The 21,539-nt window shown below is 42.5% G+C and overlaps 1 protein-coding gene across 2 annotated transcripts; it reads left to right on the plus strand.

Moving 5' to 3' along the window:
* The first annotated feature begins 15,837 nt into the window (after positions 1-15,837).
* Positions 15,838-20,283, plus strand: LOC109908743 (amiloride-sensitive amine oxidase [copper-containing]-like). 2 transcript variants are annotated; one of them, XM_031795798.1, is made up of 5 exons: positions 15,838-15,965; positions 16,594-18,158; positions 18,900-19,188; positions 19,611-19,743; positions 19,887-20,283. In XM_031795798.1, the coding sequence occupies exons 2-5, from the start codon at positions 16,610-16,612 to the stop codon at positions 20,154-20,156; spliced, it is 2,241 nt and encodes a 746-aa protein (XP_031651658.1). In that variant the 5' UTR covers positions 15,838-15,965; positions 16,594-16,609; the 3' UTR covers positions 20,157-20,283. The 2 variants fall into 2 exon arrangements, with proteins under 2 accessions (XP_031651658.1, XP_020362998.2); XM_020507409.2 differs by lacking the exon at positions 15,838-15,965 and having other exon boundaries at positions 16,470-18,158.
* Positions 20,284-21,539: the final 1,256 nt, after the last annotated feature.

The raw sequence follows: 21,539 nt of genomic DNA on the forward strand, positions 1-21,539 counted from the left end.
TCAGTAGAGGATGCCTGTTTTTTTTTAAATGCCTTCCTCACCATCTTAAATAAGCATGCCCCATTCAATACATTTTGAACCAGGAATAGATATAGCACTTGGTTCTCTCCAGACCTGACTGCCCTATGAGCATCGAACAGCCCCCGTGGCTGAGGTGCACCCATGACCAGCTCTGACACCAGATTGCATAGCGGAGAAGGTATGGTGGGATTCGAAATGGTCAGTCATCTGATTGTTAACTTGGCTTTCGAAGACCTTAGAAAGACAGGGTAGGATAGATATACTGTAGGTCTGTAGCAGTTTGGGTCTAGAGTGTCACCTCCTTTGAAGAGGGGGATGACCTCGGCAGCTTTCCAATCTTTGGGAATCTCAGACGATACGAAAGAGAGGTTGAACAGGCTAGTAATAGGGGTTGCAACAATTTCGGCAGATCATTTTAGAAAGAGAGGGTCCAGATTGTCTAGCCCGGCTGATTTGAAGGGGTCCAGATTTTGCAGCTCTTTCAGAACATCAGTTTTCTGGATTTGGGTAAAGGAGAAATGGTGGGGGCTTTGGCGGATTGCTGTGGAGGGTGCCGGGCAGTTGACCGGGGTAGGGGTAGCCATGTGGAAAGCATGGCCAGCCGTAGAGAAATGCTTATTGAAATTCTCAATTATAGTGGATTTATCAGTGGTGACAGTGTTTCCTAGCCTCAGAGCAGTGGGCAGCTGGGAGGAGGTGCTCTTATTCTCCATTGACTTTACAGTGACCCAGAACTGTCTTGAGTTAGTACTACAGGATGCAAATTTCTGTTTGAAAAAGCTTGTCTTAGCTTTTCTAACTGCCTGTGTATATTTCTTCCTAACTTCCCTGAAAAGTTGCATATCACGGGGACTATTCGATGCTAATGCAGAACGCCACAGGATATTTTTGTGCTGGTCAAGGGCAGACAGGTCTGGAGTGAACCAAGGACTACATTCTGTGGCAGAGTTCTAGCTCTGGTAAACATCTGAAACAGCTGTGTCCTTTCATCAGTTAAATCATTAGGGGAGATTCATATGCAACACCATCTGTAAACAGGACCAACCCATCACTGACGGGAAACAGCCTGCATTGTTGTGATTCTCCAGAATGTACAAAAACGTCACTGTAAAATCTAATGTTAATAACAAGAACTATCTGCTTGAGATGGAGAGGCCTTTCAAACTGGCAAAGAGGTGTAAGCTACAATAAGCCTACATGACACAGAGAAAGGTTTAACGGTATCAACATACAAAATCACACTTTTTCCACTCAGATATAGTAGACAATACAGTAGATAACACAGTAGATATAGTAGACAACATAGTAGATATAGTAGACAACATAGTAGATAGTAGATAACACATTAGATATAGTAGACAACACAGTAGATATAGTAGACAACACACTAGATATAGTAGACAGCAGAGTAGATATAGTAGACAGAGTAGATAACACAGTAGATATTGTAGGTAATAGTAGATATAGTAGATACGATAGATATAGTAGATAACTGAGTAGCTATAGTGGGTAAGAAAGTAGATGGATTAGATATATGAAATAACACAGTAGATAGCACTGTAGATATAGTAGATAACACAGTAGATATAGTAGATAACACAGTAGAGATAGTAGATAACACAGTAGAGATAGTAGATAACACAGTAGAGTGTTACGGTTTTCTAGGTGTGAAGGATAGTCGGACCAAAATGCAGCGTGTAGATTGCGATCCATGTTTAATGAACAACGTGAAACACGAATAAACACAAACACTACAAAACAAAGAACGTAACGAAAACCGAAACAGCCTATACTGGTGCAAACTAACATAGAGGACACTAAGGACAATCACCCACGACAAACTCAAAGAATATGGCTGCCTAAATATGGTTCCCAATCAGAGACAACGATAAACACCTGCCTCTGATTGAGAACCACTCCAGACAGCCATAGACTTTGCTAGATAACCCCACTAGCTACAATCCCAATACATACACACCAAAACCCCAAGACTAAACACACCACAATACAAAAACCCCATGCCACACCCTGGCCTGACCCAATACATGAAGAAAAACACAAAATACTTAGACCAGGGCGTGACATAGAGATAGTAAATAACACAGTAGAGATAGCAGAGTAGAGATAGCAGAGTAGAGATAGAGTAAACAATGCCATAGATCTATTAGAAAACACAGTAGATATAGTAGATAACACAGTAGATATAGTAGATAACACAGTAGATATAGTAGATAACACAGTAGATATAGTAGATAACACAGTAGATATAGTAGACAACACAGTAGATATAGTAGACAACACAGTAGATATAGTAGATAACACAGTAGATATAGTAGATAACACAGTAGATATAGTAGATAACACAGTAGATATAGTAGATAACACAGTAGATATAGTAGATAACACAGTAGATATAGTAGATAACACAGTAGATATAGTAGATAACACAGTAGATATAGTAGACAACACAGTAGATATAGTAGATAACACAGTAGATATAGTAGATAACACAGTAGATATAGTAGATAACACAGTAGATATAGTAGATAACACAGTAGATATAGTAGATAACACAGTAGATATAGTAGACAACACAGTAGATATAGTAGATAACACAGTAGATATAGTAGACAACACAGTAGATATAGTAGACAACACAGTAGATATAGTAGATAACACAGTAGATATAGTAGATAACACAGTAGATATAGTAGACAACACAGTAGATATAGTAGATAACACAGTAGATATAGTAGACAACACAGTAGATAACACAGTAGATATAGTAGATAACACAGTAGATATAGTAGATAACACAGTAGATATAGTAGATAACACAGTAGATATAGTAGACAACACAGTAGATCTATTAGATAACACAGTTTATATTTTTTAATATATATGTTTTTATCTTTATTTAACTAGGCAAGTCAGTTAAAAACAAATTCTTCTTTTCAATGACAGCCTAGGAACAGTGGGTTAACTGCCTGTTCAGGGGCAGAACGACAGATTTGTACCTTGTCAGCTCGGGGGTTTGAACTTGCAACCTTCCGGTTACTAGTCCAACGCTCTAACCATTAGGCTACCCTAGTAAATAACACAGTAGAGATAGAGTAAACAACGGCGTAGATGTATTAGATAACACAGTAGATATAGGATTAGATATATGAAATAACACAATAGATATAGTAGATAATATAGTAGATAACAAAGTAGATATTGTAGATACCACGGCATGTATAGTAGATGCGGTATATACACTGCTCAAAAAAATAAAGGGAACACTTAAACAACACAATGTAACTCCAAGTCAATCACACTTCTGTGAAATCAAACTGTCCACTTAGGAAGCAACACTGATTGACAATACATTTCACATGCTGTTGTGCAAATGGAATAGACAACAGGTGGAAATTATAGGCAATTAGCAAGACACCCCTAATAAAGGAGTGGTACTGCAGGTGGTGACCACTTCTCAGTTCCTATGCTTCCTGGCTGATGTTTTGGTCACTTTTGAATGCTGGCGGTGCTTTCACTCTAGTGGTAGCATGAGACGGAGTCTACAACCCACACAAGTGGCTCAGGTAGTGCAGCTCATCCAGGATGGCACATCAATGCGAGCTGTGGCAAGAAGGTTTGCTGTGTCTGTCAGCGTGGTGTCCAGAGCATGGAGGCGCTACCAGGAGACAGGCCAGTACATCAGGAGACGTGGAGGAGGCCGTAGGAGGGCAACAACCCAGCAGCAGGACCGCTACCTCCGATTTTGTGCAAGGAGGAGCAGGAGGAGCACTGCCAGAGCCCTGCAAAATGACCTCCAGCAGGCCACAAATGTGCATGTGTCTGCTCAAATGGTCAGAAACAGACTCCATGAGGGTGGTATGAGGGCCCAACGTCTGTGCTTACAGCCCAACACCGTGCAGGACGTTTGGCATTTGCCAGAGAACACCAAGATTGGCAAATTCGCCACTGGCGCCCTGTGCTCTTCACAGATGAAAGCAGGTTCACACTGAGCACATGTGACAGACGTGACAGAGTCTGGAGACGCCGTGGAAAACGTTCTGCTGCTTGCAACATCCTCCAGCATGACCGGTTTGGCGGTGGGTCAGTCATGGTGTGGGGTGGCATTTCTTTGGGGGGCCACACAACCCTCCATGTGCTCGCCAGAGGTAGCCTGACTGCCATTAGCTACCAAGATGAGATCCTCAGACCCCTTGTGAGACCATATGCTGGTGCGGTTGGCCCTGGGTTCCTCCTAATGCAAGACAATGCTAGACCTCATGTGGCTGGAGTGTGTCAGCAGTTCCTGCAAGAGGAAGGCATTGATGCTATGGACTGGCCCGCCCGTTCCCCAGACCTGAATCCAATTGAGCACATCTGGGACATCATGTCTGGCTCCATCCACCAACGCCACGCTGTACCATAGAGTGTCCAGGAGTTGGCGAATGCTTTAGTCCAGGTCTGGGAGGAGATCCCTCAGGAGACCATCCGCCACCTCATCAGGAGCATGCCCAGGCGTTGTATGGAGGGCATACAGGCACGTGGAGGCCACAAACACTACTGAGCCTCATTTTGACTTGTTTTAAGGACATTACATCAGAGTTGGATCAGGTGGTTTTCCACTTTAATTTTGAGGGTGACTCCAAATCCAGACCTCCATGGGTTGATAAATTTGATTTCCATTGATCATTTTTGTGTGATTTTGTTGTCAGCACATTCAACTATGTAAAGAAAAAAAGATGTAATAATAATATTTCATTCATTCAGATCTAGGATGTGTTATTTTAGTGTTCCCTTTATTTTTTTGAGCAGTGTATATGTAGTAGATAACACCGTAGATATAGCAGAGTGGATATTGTCGACATTGGAGTAGATATAGTAGATACACAAGAAGAAAACATTTTCCGAGTGGGATCTGACGTTTGTATTTTGTAAGGACCTTAACTCATATTTCTATGGAATCGTTTTAATGTAGCCTTTATTTAACCGGGGAAAGAGCCGAGTCTCTTTTTCAAGGGAGACCTGACCAAGAAGGCTGCAACAATCAATACATTACAGAATTAAAACATACAACAACATGATCCAGCCTAAAAATGTCTCCCATCAATATTTTGAATTCATTCAGTGGCACTAACATATCTAGATGAAGCATGGATTGTAGATTATTGCATGCATCAGGTGCACAAGAAGAGAATGCAGTCTTGGCAAATACTGTGAATGTCCTGGGGACTTTAAGTAGCAACCACCTAGCAGACCGGGTATGGTAACTGCTGGTGGTGAAGGAGACCAGACTACAGAGGTAAAGAGGGAGTTTAGCCAAAAGGACTTTGTAGATCAACACATACAAATGTATCTTTCTGCGCATATAAAGTGAGGTCCAACCTACCATTTGGTACAAGGTGCAATGGTGGGTGAGTGACTTGGCATCTGTAATAAAGCGCAAAGATGCATGATAAACAGTCCAGTCTCTATAAGACGGAGGAGGTTGCATGATAAACAGAGTTCAGTCTCTGTAAGACAGAGGAGGATGCATGATAAACAGTCCAGTCTCTATAAGACGGAGGAGGTTGCATGATAAACAGAGTCCAGTCTCTGTTAGACAGAGGAGGCTGCATGATAAACAGAGTCCAGTCTCTGTTAGACAGAGGAGGCTGCATGATAAACAGTCCAGTCTCTGTCAGACGGAGGAGGCTGCATGATAAACAGAGTTCAGTCTCTGTAAGACGGAGGAGGTTGCATGATAAACAGAGTTCAGTCTCTGTTAGACAGAGGCTGCATGATAAACAGAGTCCAGTCTCTGTCAGACAGAGGAGGCTGCATGATAAACAGAGTCCAGTCTCTGTTAGACAGAGGCTGCATGATAAACAGAGTCCAGTCTCTGTCAGACAGAGGCTGCATGATAAACATAGTCCAGTCTCTGTCAGACAGAGGCTGCATGATAAACAGAGTCCAGTCTCTGTCAGACAGAGGCTGCATGATAAACAGTCCAGTCTCTGTCAGACGGAGGAGGCTGCATGATAAACAGAGTCCAGTCTCTGTCAGACGGAGGAGGCTGCATGATAAACAGAGTTCAGTCTCTGTAAGACGGAGGAGGTTGCATGATAAACAGAGTCCAGTCTCTGTCAGACAGAGGAGGCTGTATGATAAACAGAGTCCAGTCTCTGTCAGACAGAGGAGGCTGTATGATAAACAGAGTCCAGTCTCTGTAAGACGGAGGAAGCTGCATGATAAACAGAGTCCAGTCTCTGTAAGACAGAGGAGGTTGCGTGCATATACAACAAGTCACCATAATCAATCTAAAATTCTCCAAGGTGGCATAGCAGTTCAGACGTCTTTTGTCCTCGTCTTGTCGTGTCCTGTATATATATATATTTACAACTTTTTCACATACATTTTATTTTTATTTTCCATCAACTCATCTTCAAAACACTCTCCTGCAACCCGCCTCACCAATGTATATTTATAAAAAAGTATTATTTACCTCAGATCTGTAATCCTCCAAGAAGCTAGCCAGAAACTCCAAGAAGCTAGCCTGAAACTAGCCAGAAGCTAATCCAGAAGCTAGTTCAGAAGCTAGTTAGCTCCTTTACTGGCAAATCGTTAATATTCAGCTAACCACGGTTTGTGGTCATCAGCTATCCTTTAGCTCGAAAATCTATCGCCAGTTCTGTACGGCGCAGCGCGGCTCGGAACGGAACATACCGGACCAATTTTTCTCTCCATGTCCCTGGACATTCATACCCGGATCTCACAGCTAGCTAGCTGCTATCCGTGTGACCATCGGCCTTCGTCGATTCCGGAGCAAACATCAATTATTCCGGAGCTAGCAAGCTCCGTCAATCACTCCTGAGTTCCATCAATCACACCTGGGCTGCAGTCACCTATCCGGACCCGTTTTACTGCCTTCGCGGAGCCCCACCGGGCCTTCACAACTGGACTGCCGACGTTATCTACCCGAAGGAGTTATTCGGCCGGCTCCTCCGTCGCGACGTTACCTGAACGCCCATCTGCGGCCTGCTAACCGTTAGCTGTCTTACCGGCTGCTATCTGAATAGACAATCGGACAATTTTTTTATTATAATTTTTTTTTTAATTATTTTTTTAATTATTATTATTATCTTTTCTTCTTGGGCCTCTATAACTATATCTATTGTTTTTATTTTTGTTGTTGTTGTGTGATTTGGATTAATCCCCTCTACCACACGGAACCCCACTAATCTACTGACGGAACGTAAGGGGTGGCTAACAGACCTCCATCCTATGCTAGCTTGCTACCGATGCCCTGGCTAGCTGTCTAAATCACCAACCAACCTCTCCACTCACCGGACCCTTTTGATCACTCGACCAAGCATGCCTATCCTTAATGTCAATATGTCTTGTCCATTTCTGTTCTGGTTAGTGTTTATTGGCTTATTTCACTGTAGAGCCTCTAGTCCTGCTCACTATACCTTATCCAACCTATTAGTTCCACCACCCACACATGCAATGACATCTCCTGGTTTCAACGATGTTTCTAGAGACAATATCTCTCTCTTCATCACTCAATACCTAGGTTTACCTCCACTGTATTCACATCCTACCATACATTTGTCTGTACATTATACCTTGATGCTATTTTATCGCCCCCAGAAACCTCCTTTTACTCTATGTTCCAGACGTTCTAGACGACCAATTCTCATAGCTTTTAGCCGTACCCTTATTCTACTCCTCCTATGTTCCTCTGGCGATGTAGAGGTGAATCCAGGCCCTGCAGTGCCTAGCTCCACTCCTATTCCCCAGGCGCTCTCTTTTGACGACTTCTGTAACCGTAATAGCCTTGGTTTCATGCATGTTAACATTAGAAGCCTCCTCCCTAAGTTTGTTCTATTCACTGCTTTAGCACACTCTGCCAACCCGGATGTTCTAGCTGTGTCTGAATCCTGGCTTAGGAAGACCACCAAAAATTCTGAAGTTTTAATTCCAAACTACAACATTCTCAGACAAGATAGAACTGCCAAAGGGGGCGGTGTTGCAATCTACTGCAAAGATAGCCTGCAGAGTTCTGTCCTACTATCCAGGTCTGTACCCAAACCATTTGAACTTCTACTTTTAAAAATCCACCTCTCTAAAAACAAGTCTCTCACCGTTGCCGCCTGCTATAGACCACCCTCTGCCCCCAGCTGTGCTCTGGACACCATATGTGAACTGATTGCCCCCCATCTATCTTCAGAGTTCGTGCTGCTAGGCGACCTAAACTGGAACATGCTTAACACCCCAGCCATCCTACAATCTAAACTTGATGCCCTCAATCTCACACAAATAATCAATGAACCTACCAGGTACCTCCCCAAAACCTTAAACACGGGCACCCTCATAGATATCATCCTAACCAACTTCCCCTCTAAATACACCTCTGCTGTCTTCAACCAAGATCTCAGCGATCACTGCCTCATTGCCTGCATCCGTAATGGGTCAGCGGTCAAACGACCTCCACTCATCACTGTAAAACGCTCCCTGAAACACTTCTGCGAGCAGGCCTTTCTAATCGACCTGGCCGGGGTATCCTGGAAGGATATTGATCTCATCCCGTCAGTAGAGGATGCCTGGATATTTTTAAAAAATGCCTTCCTAACCATCTTAAATAAACATGCCCCATTCAAGAAATTTAGAACCAGGAACAGATATAGCCCTTGGTTCTCCCCAGACCTGACTGCCCTTAACCAACACAAAAACATCCTATGGCGTTCTGCATTAGCATCGAACAGCCCCCGTGATATGCAGCTGTTCAGGGAAGCTAGAAATCATTATACACAGGCAGTTAGAAAAGCCAAGGCTAGCTTTTTCAAGCAGAAATTTGCTTCCTGCAACACGAACTCAAAAAAGTTCTGGGACACTGTAAAGTCCATGGAGAATAAGAACACCTCCTCCCAGCTGCCCACTGCACTGAAGATAGGAAACACTGTCACCACTGATAAATCCACCATAATTGAGAATTTCAATAAGCATTTTTCTACGGCTGGCCATGCTTTCCACCTGGCTACTCCTACCCCGGACAACAGCACTGCACCCCCAACAGCAACTCGCCCAAGCCTTCCCCATTTCTCCTTCTCCCAAATCCATTCAGCTGATGTTCTGAAAGAGCTGCAAAATCTGGACCCCTACAAATCAGCCGGGCTAGACAATCTGGACCCTTTCTTTCTAAAATTATCTGCCGAAATTGTTGCCACCCCTATTACTAGCCTGTTCAACCTCTCTTTCGTGTCGTCTGAGATTCCCAAAGATTGGAAAGCAGCTGCGGTCATCCCCCTCTTCAAAGGGGGGGACACTCTTGACCCAAACTGCTACAGACCTATATCTATCCTACCGTGCCTTTCTAAGGTCTTCGAAAGCCAAGTCAACAAACAGATTACCGACCATTTCGAATCTCACCATACCTTCTCTGCTATGCAATCTGGTTTCAGAGCTGGTCATGGGTGCACCTCAGCCACGCTCAAGGTCCTAAACGATATCTTAACCGCCATCGATAAGAAACATTACTGTGCAGCCGTATTCATTGATCTGGCCAAGGCTTTCGACTCTGTCAATCACCATATCCTCATCGGCAGACTCGACAGCCTTGGTTTCTCAAATGATTGCCTCGCCTGGTTCACCAACTACTTCTCTGATAGAGTTCAGTGTGTCAAGTCGGAGGGTCTGCTGTCCGGACCTCTGGCAGTCTCTATGGGGGTGCCACAGGGTTCAATTCTTGGACCGACTCTCTTCTCTGTATACATCAATGAGGTCGCTCTTGCTGCTGGTGAGTCCCTGATCCACCTCTACGCAGACGACACCATTCTGTATACTTCCGGCCCTTCTTTGGACACTGTGTTAACAACCCTCCAGGCAAGCTTCAATGCCTTCCGTGGCCTCCAATTGCTCTTAAATACAAGTAAAACTAAATGCATGCTCTTCAACCGATCGCTACCTGCACCTACCCGCCTGTCCAACATCACTACTCTGGACGGCTCTGACTTAGAATACGTGGACAACTACAAATACTTAGGTGTCTGGTTAGACTGTAAACTCTCCTTCCAGACCCATATCAAACATCTCCAATCCAAAGTTAAATCTAGAATTGGCTTCCTATTTCGCAACAAAGCATCCTTCACTCATGCTGCCAAACATACCCTTGTAAAACTGACCATCCTACCAATCCTCGACTTTGGCGATGTCATTTACAAAATAGCCTCCAATACCCTACTCAACAAATTGGATGCAGTCTATCACAGTGCAATCCGTTTTATCACCAAAGCCCCATATACTACCCACCATTGCGACCTGTACGCTCTCGTTGGCTGGCCCTCGCTTCATACTCGTCGCCAAACCCACTGGCTCCATGTCATCTACAAGACCCTGCTAGGTAAAGTCCCCCCTTATCTCAGCTCGCTGGTCACCATAGCATCTCCCACCTGTAGCACACGCTCCAGCAGGTATATCTCTCTAGTCACCCCCAAGACCAATTCTTTCTTTGGCCGCCTCTCCTTCCAGTTCTCTGCTGCCAATGACTGGAACGAACTACAAAAATCTCTGAAACTGGAAACACTTATCTCCCTCACTAGCTTTAAGCACCAACTGTCAGAGCAGCTCACAGATTACTGCACCTGTACATAGCCCACCTATAATTTAGCCCAAACAACTACCTCTTTCCCAACTGTATTTAATTTTTATTTATTTATTTATTTTGCTCCTTTGCACCCCATTATTTTTTTATTTCTACTTTGCACATTCTTCCATTGCAAAACTACCATTCCAGTATTTTACTTGCTATATTGTATTTACTTTGCCATCATGGCCTTTTTTTGCCTTTACCTCCCTTCTCACCTCATTTGCTCACATTGTATATAGACTTGTTTATACTGCATTATTGACTGTATGTTTGTTTTTACTCCATGTGTAACTCTGTGTCGTTTTATCTGTCGAACTGCTTTGCTTTATCTTGGCCAGGTCGCAATTGTAAATGAGAACTTGTTCTCAACTTGCCTACCTGGTTAAATAAAGGTAAAATAAATAAATAAAATAAAAAATTACAGAGACAAAAGTGGCCTGAACAAGCTTCTTTCTAGCCATAAGCGGGAAGCCAGCCTTATTACGAAAATAAAAACCCAATTTCAATTGAAGATTTGTCACAAGATTATCCACACTAACTTTAAAGGACAACTTGTCATCCAACCAAATACCTAGGTATTTGTAGGATGACACTTTTTCAATGGATAAGCCACTAGATGTAACAATGCTAACATTCTCTGGCAGAGTTCTAAGCTCTGGTAAACATCCGAAACAGCTGTGTCCTTTCATCAGTTAAATCATTAGGGGATATTCATCTGTAAACAGGACCAACCCATCACTGACGGGAAACAGCCTGCATTGTTGTGATTCTCCAGAATGTACAAAAACGTCACTATAAAATCGAATATTAATAACAAGAACTATCTGCTTGAGATGGAGAGGCCTTTCAAACTGGAAAAGAGGTGTAAGCTACAATAAGCCTACATGACACAGAGAAAGGTTTAACGGCATCAACATACAAAATCATCACACTTTTTCCACTCAGATATAGTAGACAACACAGTAGATATAGTAGATAACACAGTAGATATAGTAGACAACACAGTAGATATAGTAGACAACACAGTAGATATAGTAGACAACACAGTAGATATAGTAGACAACACAGTAGATATAGTAGACAACACAGTAGATATAGTAGACAACACAGTAGATAAAGTAGACAACACAGTAGATATAGTAGACAACACAGTAGATATAGTAGATAACACAGTAGATATAGTAGACAACACAGTAGATATAGTAGATAACACAGTAGATAGTAGATAACACAGTAGATAGTAGATAACACAGTAGATATAGTAGACAACACAGTAGATAAAGTAGATAACACAGTAGATAGTAGATAACACAGTAGATAGTAGATAACACAGTAGATATAGTAGATAACACAGTAGATAGTAGATAACACAGTAGATATAGTAGACAACACAGTAGATATAGTAGACAACACAGTAGATATAGTAGATAACACAGTAGATAAAGTAGACAACACAGTAGATATAGTAGACAACACAGTAGATATAGTAGATAACACAGTAGATAAAGTAGACAACACAGTAGATATAGTAGATAACACAGTAGATAAAGTAGACAACACAGTAGATATAGTAGACAACACAGTAGATATAGTAGACAACACAGTAGATAAAGTAGACAACACAGTAGATATAGTAGACAACACAGTAGATATAGTAGACAACACAGTAGCTAAAGTAGACAACACAGTAGATATAGTAGACAACACAGTAGATATAGTAGACAACACAGTATATATAGTAGACAACACAGTAGATATAGTAGATAACACAGTAGATAACACAGTAGATATAGTAGACAACACAGTAGATATAGTAGACAACACAGTAGATATAGTAGACAACACAGTAGATATAGTAGACAACACAGTAGATATAGTAGATAACACAGTAGATATAGTAGACAACACAGTAGATATACTAGATAACACAGTTATCTCTATCCCCACGACTTCTGTTCCTGTTCATAAATGACTCATTTTGGGGTTTTTCTTCTCAGATATGATCAATATTATGATTGACATTATTAACTCATAGGGTTTATTGCAGAGAGAATGTAATAGTCAAAAAAAAATCCATTGATTAGTTAGTAGCATTGCAGAGGATACAAATAATTTGAGCCAGTTTCACACAGGAGAAAATAATCCGTCAGCAACAGAATAATAATAATTAATGGACGTTTTTTTGTAGGATTTGATACATTTTTCATTAGGGCAAATCAAAGTGGAAATTACAAACGTTAGAAGCCATTTTAAACCTCAAATAGACTACAAGCTTGCATTTCCTGCCGTGCAGGAAAATTCCTGAAACAGTAGGATGATCAAATTTAAGATACGATTTATATAACGTAGTTTAAGGTCAGTGATTAGTTGTGGAACATATTGGTTATACCAGAACTAACCCAGTTGATAGATCTGCAAAGCCACATTCCCCTCATTTTATTAGCATTGTGATAGTGAGGGAGGCTGTTATGACAAGTTCACAAAGTCATGCAACCCTAACATTTGCATTATCAAAACAATGTATGTAAATACTAGTTTGGTGCCAATATACACAGCCTTGCAAACACATACTACTCTGTACTCTGTACAGAAACCCAGCCTAAAACTCCAAACAGCAAGCAATGCAGGTGTAGATATAGATATAGTAGGTATAGACACCGATTATCTTGAATTTTCCTTAACAGACTGAATAAATAAATGACATTGAGGATTTCATATGATGTTCACAGGTTTTGTATGAGAACAGAGACAACACAATGTGCTGAGTTCCACAATAACCGTATGCACCCCTGGATGGTTTTCTAGAAGGTACAGGATGTTTTATATTTGTTATAACAGGCTGGTTTTCACCAACATCACGTTGGCAATATTTTGCATGGTCATTTAAGAATATTATACAAACATCGTGTGAAACTTGCCAAGCACTAGGCAGAGGGAAAAGTAAAGAAAATAACTAGGCAGAGGGAAAAGTAAAGAAAATAACTAGGTAGAGTGAACAGCAAATAAAATAACTAGGTAGAGTGAACAGCAAATAAAATAACTAGGTAGAGTGAACAGCAAATAAAATAACTAGGTAGAGTGAACAGCAAATAAAATAACTAGGTAGAGTGAACAGCAAATAAAATAACTAGGTAGAGTGAACAGCAAATAAAATAACTAGGTAGAGTGAACAGCAAATAAAATAACTAGGTAGAGTGAACAGCAAATAAAATAACTAGGTAGAGTGAACAGCAAATAAAATAACTAGGTAGAGTGAACAGCAAATAAAATAACTAGGTAGAGTGAACAGCAAATAAAATAACTAGGTAGAGTGAACAGCAAATAAAATAACTAGGTAGAGTGAACAGCAAATAAAATAACTAGGTAGAGTGAACAGTAAATAAAATTACTAGGTAGAGGGAACAGCAAATAAAATAACTAGGTAGAGTGAACAGTAAATAAAATTACTAGGTAGTGAACAGCAAATAAAATAACTAGGTAGAGCGAACAGCAGATAACATTACTAGGTAGAGCGAACAGCAAATAAAATAACTAGGTAGAGTGAACAGCAAATAAAATAACTAGGTAGAGTGAACAGCAAATAAAATAACTAGGTAGAGTGAACAGCAAATAAAATAACTAGGTAGAGTGAACAGCAAATAAAATAACTAGGTAGAGTGAACAGCAAATAAAATAACTAGGTAGAGTGAACAGCAAATAAAATAACTAGGTAGAGTGAACAGCAAATAAAATAACTAGGCAGAGTGAACAGCAAATAAAATAACTAGGTAGAGTGAACAGCAAATAAAATAACTAGGTAGAGTGAACAGCAAATAAAATAACTAGGTAGAGTGAACAGCAAATAAAATAACTAGGTAGAGTGAACAGCAAATAAAATAACTAGGTAGAGTGAACAGCAAATAAAATAACTAGGTAGAGTGAACAGCAAATAAAATAACTAGGTAGAGTGAACAGCAAATAAAATAACTAGGTAGAGTGAACAGCAAATAAAATAACTAGGTAGAGTGAACAGCAAATAAAATAACTAGGTAGAGTGAACAGCAAATAAAATAACTAGGTAGAGTGAACAGCAAATAAAATAACTAGGTAGAGTGAACAGCAAATAAAATAACTAGGTAGAGTGAACAGCAAATAAAATAACTAGGTAGAGTGAACAATAAATAAAATTACTAGGTAGAGGGAACAGCAAATAAAATAACTAGGTAGAGTGAACAGTAAATAAAATTACTAGGTAGTGAACAGCAAATAAAATAACTAGGTAGAGCGAACAGCAGATAACATTACTAGGTAGAGCGAACAGCAGATAACATTACTAGGTAGAGCGAACAGTCCAGTAAATAAAATAACTAGGTAGAGCGAACAGCAGATAACATTACTAGGTAGAGCGAACAGCAGATAACATTACTAGGTAGAGCGAACAGCAGATAACATTACTAGGTAGAGCGAACAGTCCAGTAAATAAAATAACTAGGTAGAGCGAACAGCAAATTAAATTACTAGGTAGAACGAACAGTAAATAAAATAACTAGGTAGAGCGAACAGCAAATGAAATTACTAGGTAGAACGAACAGTAAATAAAATAACTAGGTAGAGCGAACAGCAAATGAAATTACTAGGTAGAACGAACAGTAAATAAAATAACTTGGTAGAGCGAACAGTCCAGTAAATAAAATAACTAGGTAGAGCGAACAGCAAATAAAATGTAAACTGTCACACTGCTGTATGCATCCAAGAGATTTGTAATATCACATAATTTCCCCTTTGAAACAGTGAAATAAAGAGACTCAATGGGAGTTCATTATTCCAATTGTGGTTTGAATAATCCTTAATGAGCATACAGTGAAAGTGTTACATTCATTCATTCATTCAGACTCTCTGTGAGCAGTAGAGTATCTCAGACCTCCTGCATATTAGGGGAACATTACTCGTGTGTAATGAACCACTATCCGTTGCCAGGATAAATATTTGACTTATTAGGTACAGTAAATTGATATCAGCATTCCACACAAATGGAATCAGTTCAAAACCACTTGATTCTAATTTTGCCTGGGAGCCTCTCCACACGCAGACCAGTGGAATTAATTATTTATACAGTACTCCTGAGATTTCAACACTTTTACAATCCCTTGTTGACCAATCACATTCCATTGCTGCCAAGCGGAAGGTTATATATAAACATATGTTCATTGAGCCCTGTTTTCATACTAGGTATCTTCTATCGGGACTGCAAAGGGAAGGATTCAACTGCTTGGCCCGTTCTGGTTCTAGATAAAGCAACATTGTTTCACTCTGTGCCCTTCAACATTTGAAGTGCATACCTCAGGTAGGTCAGTTTCTTTGTTGCAAAGGCATGCATTGGATACAGCGCACTGATTTGCGTGCTTTTTAAGTTCAGCCTCATCACAGCATATCACAATATTGCATAAATAGGGTTACAGGAGCATGTTATAACATCCTACTGTTTGAAAGAGGCAACTGTAAAACATAAATCCCAGATTCACCTGGGAAGGAGGAGGAGGAGGAGGAGAAGGAGGAGGAGGAGGAGGAGGAGGAGGAGGAGAAGGAGGAGGAGGAGAAGGAGGAGGAGGAGGAGGAGGAGGAGGAGGAGGAGGAGGAGAAGGAGGAGGAGGAGGAGGAGGAGGAGGAGGAGGAGGAGGAGGAGGAGGAGGAGGAGGAGGAGGAGGAGGAGGAGGAGGAGGAGGAGAAGGAGGAAGGTTGTGTTGCCAGATGTGGAGAGAACGGGGGTGGGGGGGAATGTGTCTGTATCTGGATGCCAGATATGCTGTAAAGTGTGTTTTTCTTTTCATCAGGAAGATCAGTAGAGGGTTTACTCAAGTGCTTTTATAAGATAGGCGTCAGACATAGCTTAATAGCTCACGTGCAAGGGTCGAACAGGAAAAATAACAGGGTTGAGAACACATTCTGCACTGGCTGTCTGTCTTCTCTCCCAGTTGTGTCTCAGTAGACATGGCCATGAGGTGCTTCTGTCTGCTGCTGGTGCTGCTGCTCGCTCTGGATGTGTGTGAAGGTGACCGTGGTCGGGAGTGGGCTCACCACGGGGCATCAATGTTCGCCGACCTGACCCCCAATGAGATGCGCGACGTCCGGGACTACCTGCAAGGCCAGCCAGAGTTGGGACTGACAGCGGCCCGGGGAAAGTCCCTGAAGAAGAATAGCATTCTGCTGATGGAGCTCCACCTGCCCCGCAAGCACGAGGCACTGAGGGCCCTGGATCGGGGCCAGGCCAAGCCCATGCGCCAGGCCAGGGTGGTGGTGCAGTTCGGGAACCAGTCCCAGCCCAACATCACCGAGATCATCGTGAGTCCACTTCCCTTCCCTACTTCGTACAGGGAGAAGACCTTCAAGGGAGACAAGCCCATTCGGTTTGAGTCACGGCCCATTACAGAGGCTGAGTACTCGCACATCATCGACATCTTGCAGAAGATCACCGCCAAGGTCCACAAGGTGCTGTTTGAGACCACGGGGGGATTTTCCTTCCACAACTGTACCGACCGCTGCCTGACGTTCGCTGACATTGCACCCCGTGGTTTGGAGTCGGGTGAGAGGAGGACCTGGATCATGCTGCAGAAGTTTGTGGAGGGCTACTTCATCCATCCTGTGGGCTTTGAGGTCCTGGTGAACCATAAAGACCTGAACCCTGAGCGCTGGACGGTGGAGAAGGTGTGGTACAATGGCCAGTACTTTGACAAGGTGGAGGAACTGGCGGACCAATACGAGAAAGGAACACTGGAGAAAGTCAAACTTCCTGACCATGACGACAAGGACTTGTACTCCACTTACATTCCCCGTGGGCACAGCAACACCCGCACCGACATCCACGGGCCCAAGCTGGTGGAGCCCCAAGGTCCTCGCTACCATGTGGATGGAAACTTTGTGGAATATGCAGGCTGGTCCTTTGCCTTCCGTGTCCGCTCCTCAGTCGGCCTCCAGATCTTCGACCTGCGCTTCAACGGAGAGCGCATCGCCTACGAGGTCAGTCTCCAGGAGGCCATTGCCTTCTATTCGGGCGATACCCCCGCCGCCATGCAGACCAAATACATTGACGCCGGCTGGGCCATGGGCACCCTGGACTACGAGCTGGCGCCTGGCATCGACTGCCCTGAAATCGCCACCTTTCTAGACCTGCACCATTACTACGATACGGACAAGCCTGTACATTACAAGAATGCCCTGTGTGTGTTTGAGATGACCACGGGGATGCCTCTGAGGAGGCACTTCAACAATAACTTCCAAGGGGGCTACAACTTTTTCGGGGGTCTGGAGAACCATGTACTGGTGCTTCGTACCACCTCCACCGTCTATAACTACGACTACATCTGGGACTTCCTCTTCTATCAGAACGGAGTGATGGAGTCCAGGGTCAGTGCCACCGGTTACATCCACGCCACTTTCTTCACGCCTAACGGTCTACACTACGGGTCCAAGGTGTATAACTATGTTCTGGGGAACCTTCACACGCATCTCATCCACTACAAGGTTGACCTTGATATTGCTGGTGAGTTCTGTTCTATCAATCTGGTAGTGTGATTATGTCATTCAGGATTCAGGAACCATATTTTGTAATGCTGTGAATGGTTGCTAATTATCTATCTGTAACGCTACAAAGTTCTGTCTATATGTACATACAGCCATTTCTAATAACAAATGGGCTGGTATAGTTTCAACATAGAAAGGAAATAAAATACCAAAGAAATAAAGGTGACAATGTTCACACATACAGGCTTGTGTTGTAGCCTCTGTTTGATCTGACACACATCTAGGGAAAACGTCCAATTCTTGAAGGTATTTTAGATCTTTGGTCCGACATTGCATCATGGGTGTTGCTCCTAGATGGTTTATGATTGTTGCTCCCAGCCAAATACAATAACATGAGATTATGTCAGACATTGTGATGAATCATTGACAAGAAACCCAAAATAACCTTTCATATCATGTGCCATGGGCAAAACATCTGGTAAATGTGTAATTATATGCCTAGTCTGTGCAATATCAGAACATTACTTCAGTGCCTAGGTCCACTGCATTTAAACTCAACAAAGGGCAATAAAGGGAGGTTTTAAATGCATTCATTATTGCATCTCAATTCTTCTTTTGAAATTGAAATGGAATTAATTGCAAACACCAGCCCTGCTTGACCCCAGCCCTGCTTGACCCCAACCCTGCTTGACCCCAACCCTGCTTGACCCCCAACCCTGATTGACACCGTTAATATGATTGCTTTTGTCAAACACTCCAGGTCGGAAGAACAGCTTTGAGTCGATGAACCTCAAGTATGTGAACTTCACGAACTCGTGGAGCCATAAACATTCCGTTGTCCAATCCAAGCTCGTCAAGACCCAGCACCAGACGGAACGCGGTGCTGCCTTCCGCTTCGGCAAGAAGTTCCCCCGCTACGTGCACTTCTACAATCCCAACGAGAAGAACAAGTGGGGCCACCAGAAGGGTTACCGCATCCAGTACAACTCCCACGCCGACAGTGTGCTGCCCCGTGGCTGGATGGAGGAGAACGGCATCAGCTGGTCCAGGTAACGGCAACACACAGCTAAAGGGACTGTTCACCCTAAAATCAAAGTTTATTAGATGTTTTCATACCTCAATCAACTTCAGTTCATCCCACACCATCTGTTGAGTAGTTCCCACTGTAGACAGAGGAAATATGCAGGCCACTACCAAAAATGAATGGGAAAGATTGGCACCATCTAATTATATGGTGGGGTAGTATGGGTACTATCCCTTTAAAGCTGAGGTAGGCGAAACCGCACCACTTGCTGCCCCATTTGTTATTGTTTTTTTGTTCGGAGGAAATAAGCATCCATCAACGTGGTAAGAAAATACCTCTACAGTTCTATCGACGCCTGCAGTGATCTGTAACGATTATTATAGCATCTGATATCTACTGTCAGGCAGTTCAGATTCGGTCTGAAGTCTTATCTTCCTCTGTATGTAGATACCCGTTGGCTGTGACCAGACACAAGGACAGTGAGCCCACCAGCAGTAGTATCTACACTCAGAACGACCCCTGGGAGCCGGTGGTCTCCTTTGAGGACTACATTCGCAACGATGAAAGCATCATTAACCAGGTGAGACCTATTGTTACCAATAACTCAACTCATTCTCAGACTCAAAATAGAAGCTTCGCTACCATGGATGGCATTGCAATTGTATAACAACTAAATAATAAGTCCAATTAATCAATTAATCAATCAACCTGTCTCCTGTGTAGGACCTGGTTGCCTGGGTGACGGTGGGCTTCCTGCACGTGCCCCACTCAGAGGACATCCCCAATACGGCGACGCCCGGCAATGCCGTGGGCTTCTTCCTACGTCCATTCAACTTTTTCGACGAGGACCCCTCTCTGGCGTCCCGCAGTACCGTCATCGTCCGGCAAGTCAAAGAGGGCAAGCCCAAGGTCCAGAGATGGACCCCAGAGGTTGTAGGTCACTGTGTGACTGACAGGCCTTTCTTCTACAACGGCACCTACGCAGGAGTCTGAGGGGCTGGTGCAACTGACAGGAAAGACACATAATGGAGGTTCCATCCTTGGTTCTGAGGATGGAAATTATGTAAATGTGAAATAATATATTCTGACACAGGCATTAATAAAACTAATATTATGTTGATATCGTTCCTGTTTAGATGTGAAAGAATAACATCATTTTTTATGAGTATGCAAACGTATTGCAACAATTTACCATTCCTAGACATAGGCACATTTCATTAGAAACTTTCTAAAATCATAACTCACAGACACATTTTACCATTGTGCATACATACAGTACCAGTCAACAGTTTGGACACACCTACTCGTTCAAGGGTCTTTCTTTATTTGTACTATTTTCTACATTGTAATAGTGAAAACTTGAAGACATGAAATAACACATATGGAATCATGTAGTAACCCAACAACTATTAAACAAATCAAAATATATCAGATTCTTTAAAGTAGCAACCCTTTGCCTTGATAACAACTTTGCACTCTCTTGGTATTGGTGGGAAAGTCATTACTGGCCTGTGACTAATACAGGGAATCAGACAATGTTCAGCTATCGGGAGTATTTGATCTGTTCTTCCCAGGTCTGGCCTGGAACAGTCCCCAGACTGTTCCTACTCTTGTTCCTTTCCTTTGCTCTTTCAGAAACAGATTGATGTACGTTGTAAAGGTACAGAAAAACAGCAGGAACTTGGTGAGTAAGAGGACAAGCAACGGCATAATGGGAAGTTATGCTTAAGGAGTATTTGACCATCGTGTTAAAGTGTTTAACCTAATGAAAAACACCATGAAGAACAAAAAGTTACAACCCCATATTTATTCGACAGATACAACAACGCAGAGTTACACATGGAGTAAAACAAACATACAGTCAATAATACAGTAGAAAATAAGTCTATATGCAATGTGAGCAAATGAGGTGCGATAAGGGAGGTAAAGGCAAAAAGAAAAGGCCATGGTGGCAAAGTAAATACAATATAGCAAGTAAAACACTGGAATGGTAGATTTGCAGTGGAAGAAATGTGCAAAGTAGAGATAGAAATAATGGGGTGCAAAGGAGCAAAATAAATACAGTAGGGGGAGAGGTAGTTGTTTGGGCTAAATTATAGATGGGCTATGTACAGGTGCAGTAATCTGAGCTGCTCTGACAGCTGGTGCTTAAAGCTAGTGAGGGAGATAAGTGTTTCCAGTTTCAGAGATTTTTGTAGTTTGTTCCAGTCATTGGCAGCAGAGAACTGGAAGGAGAGGTGGCCAATGGAAGAATTGGCTTTGGGGGTGACTAGAGAGATATACCTGCTGGAGCGCGTGCTACAGGTGGGTGCTGCTCGCTGGTGACCAGCGAGCACAGATAAGGGGGGACTTTACCTAGCAGGGTCCTGTAGATGA

The sequence above is a fragment of the Oncorhynchus kisutch genome, linkage group LG18, assembly GCF_002021735.2.
Source record: "Oncorhynchus kisutch isolate 150728-3 linkage group LG18, Okis_V2, whole genome shotgun sequence".
In the NCBI taxonomy this organism is placed as follows: domain Eukaryota; kingdom Metazoa; phylum Chordata; class Actinopteri; order Salmoniformes; family Salmonidae; genus Oncorhynchus; species Oncorhynchus kisutch.

Bases quoted from the DNA above. Each gene is read 5' to 3' on its own strand.
- LOC109908743 (XM_031795798.1), top strand. From the start codon at position 16,610: ATGGCCATGAGGTGCTTCTGTCTGCTGCTGGTGCTGCTGCTCGCTCTG. The intron at 18,159-18,899 runs GTGAGTTCTGTT...CAAACACTCCAG, and splicing joins GGTTGACCTTGATATTGCTG to GTCGGAAGAACAGCTTTGAG. The intron at 19,189-19,610 runs GTAACGGCAACA...CTCTGTATGTAG, and splicing joins AACGGCATCAGCTGGTCCAG to ATACCCGTTGGCTGTGACCA.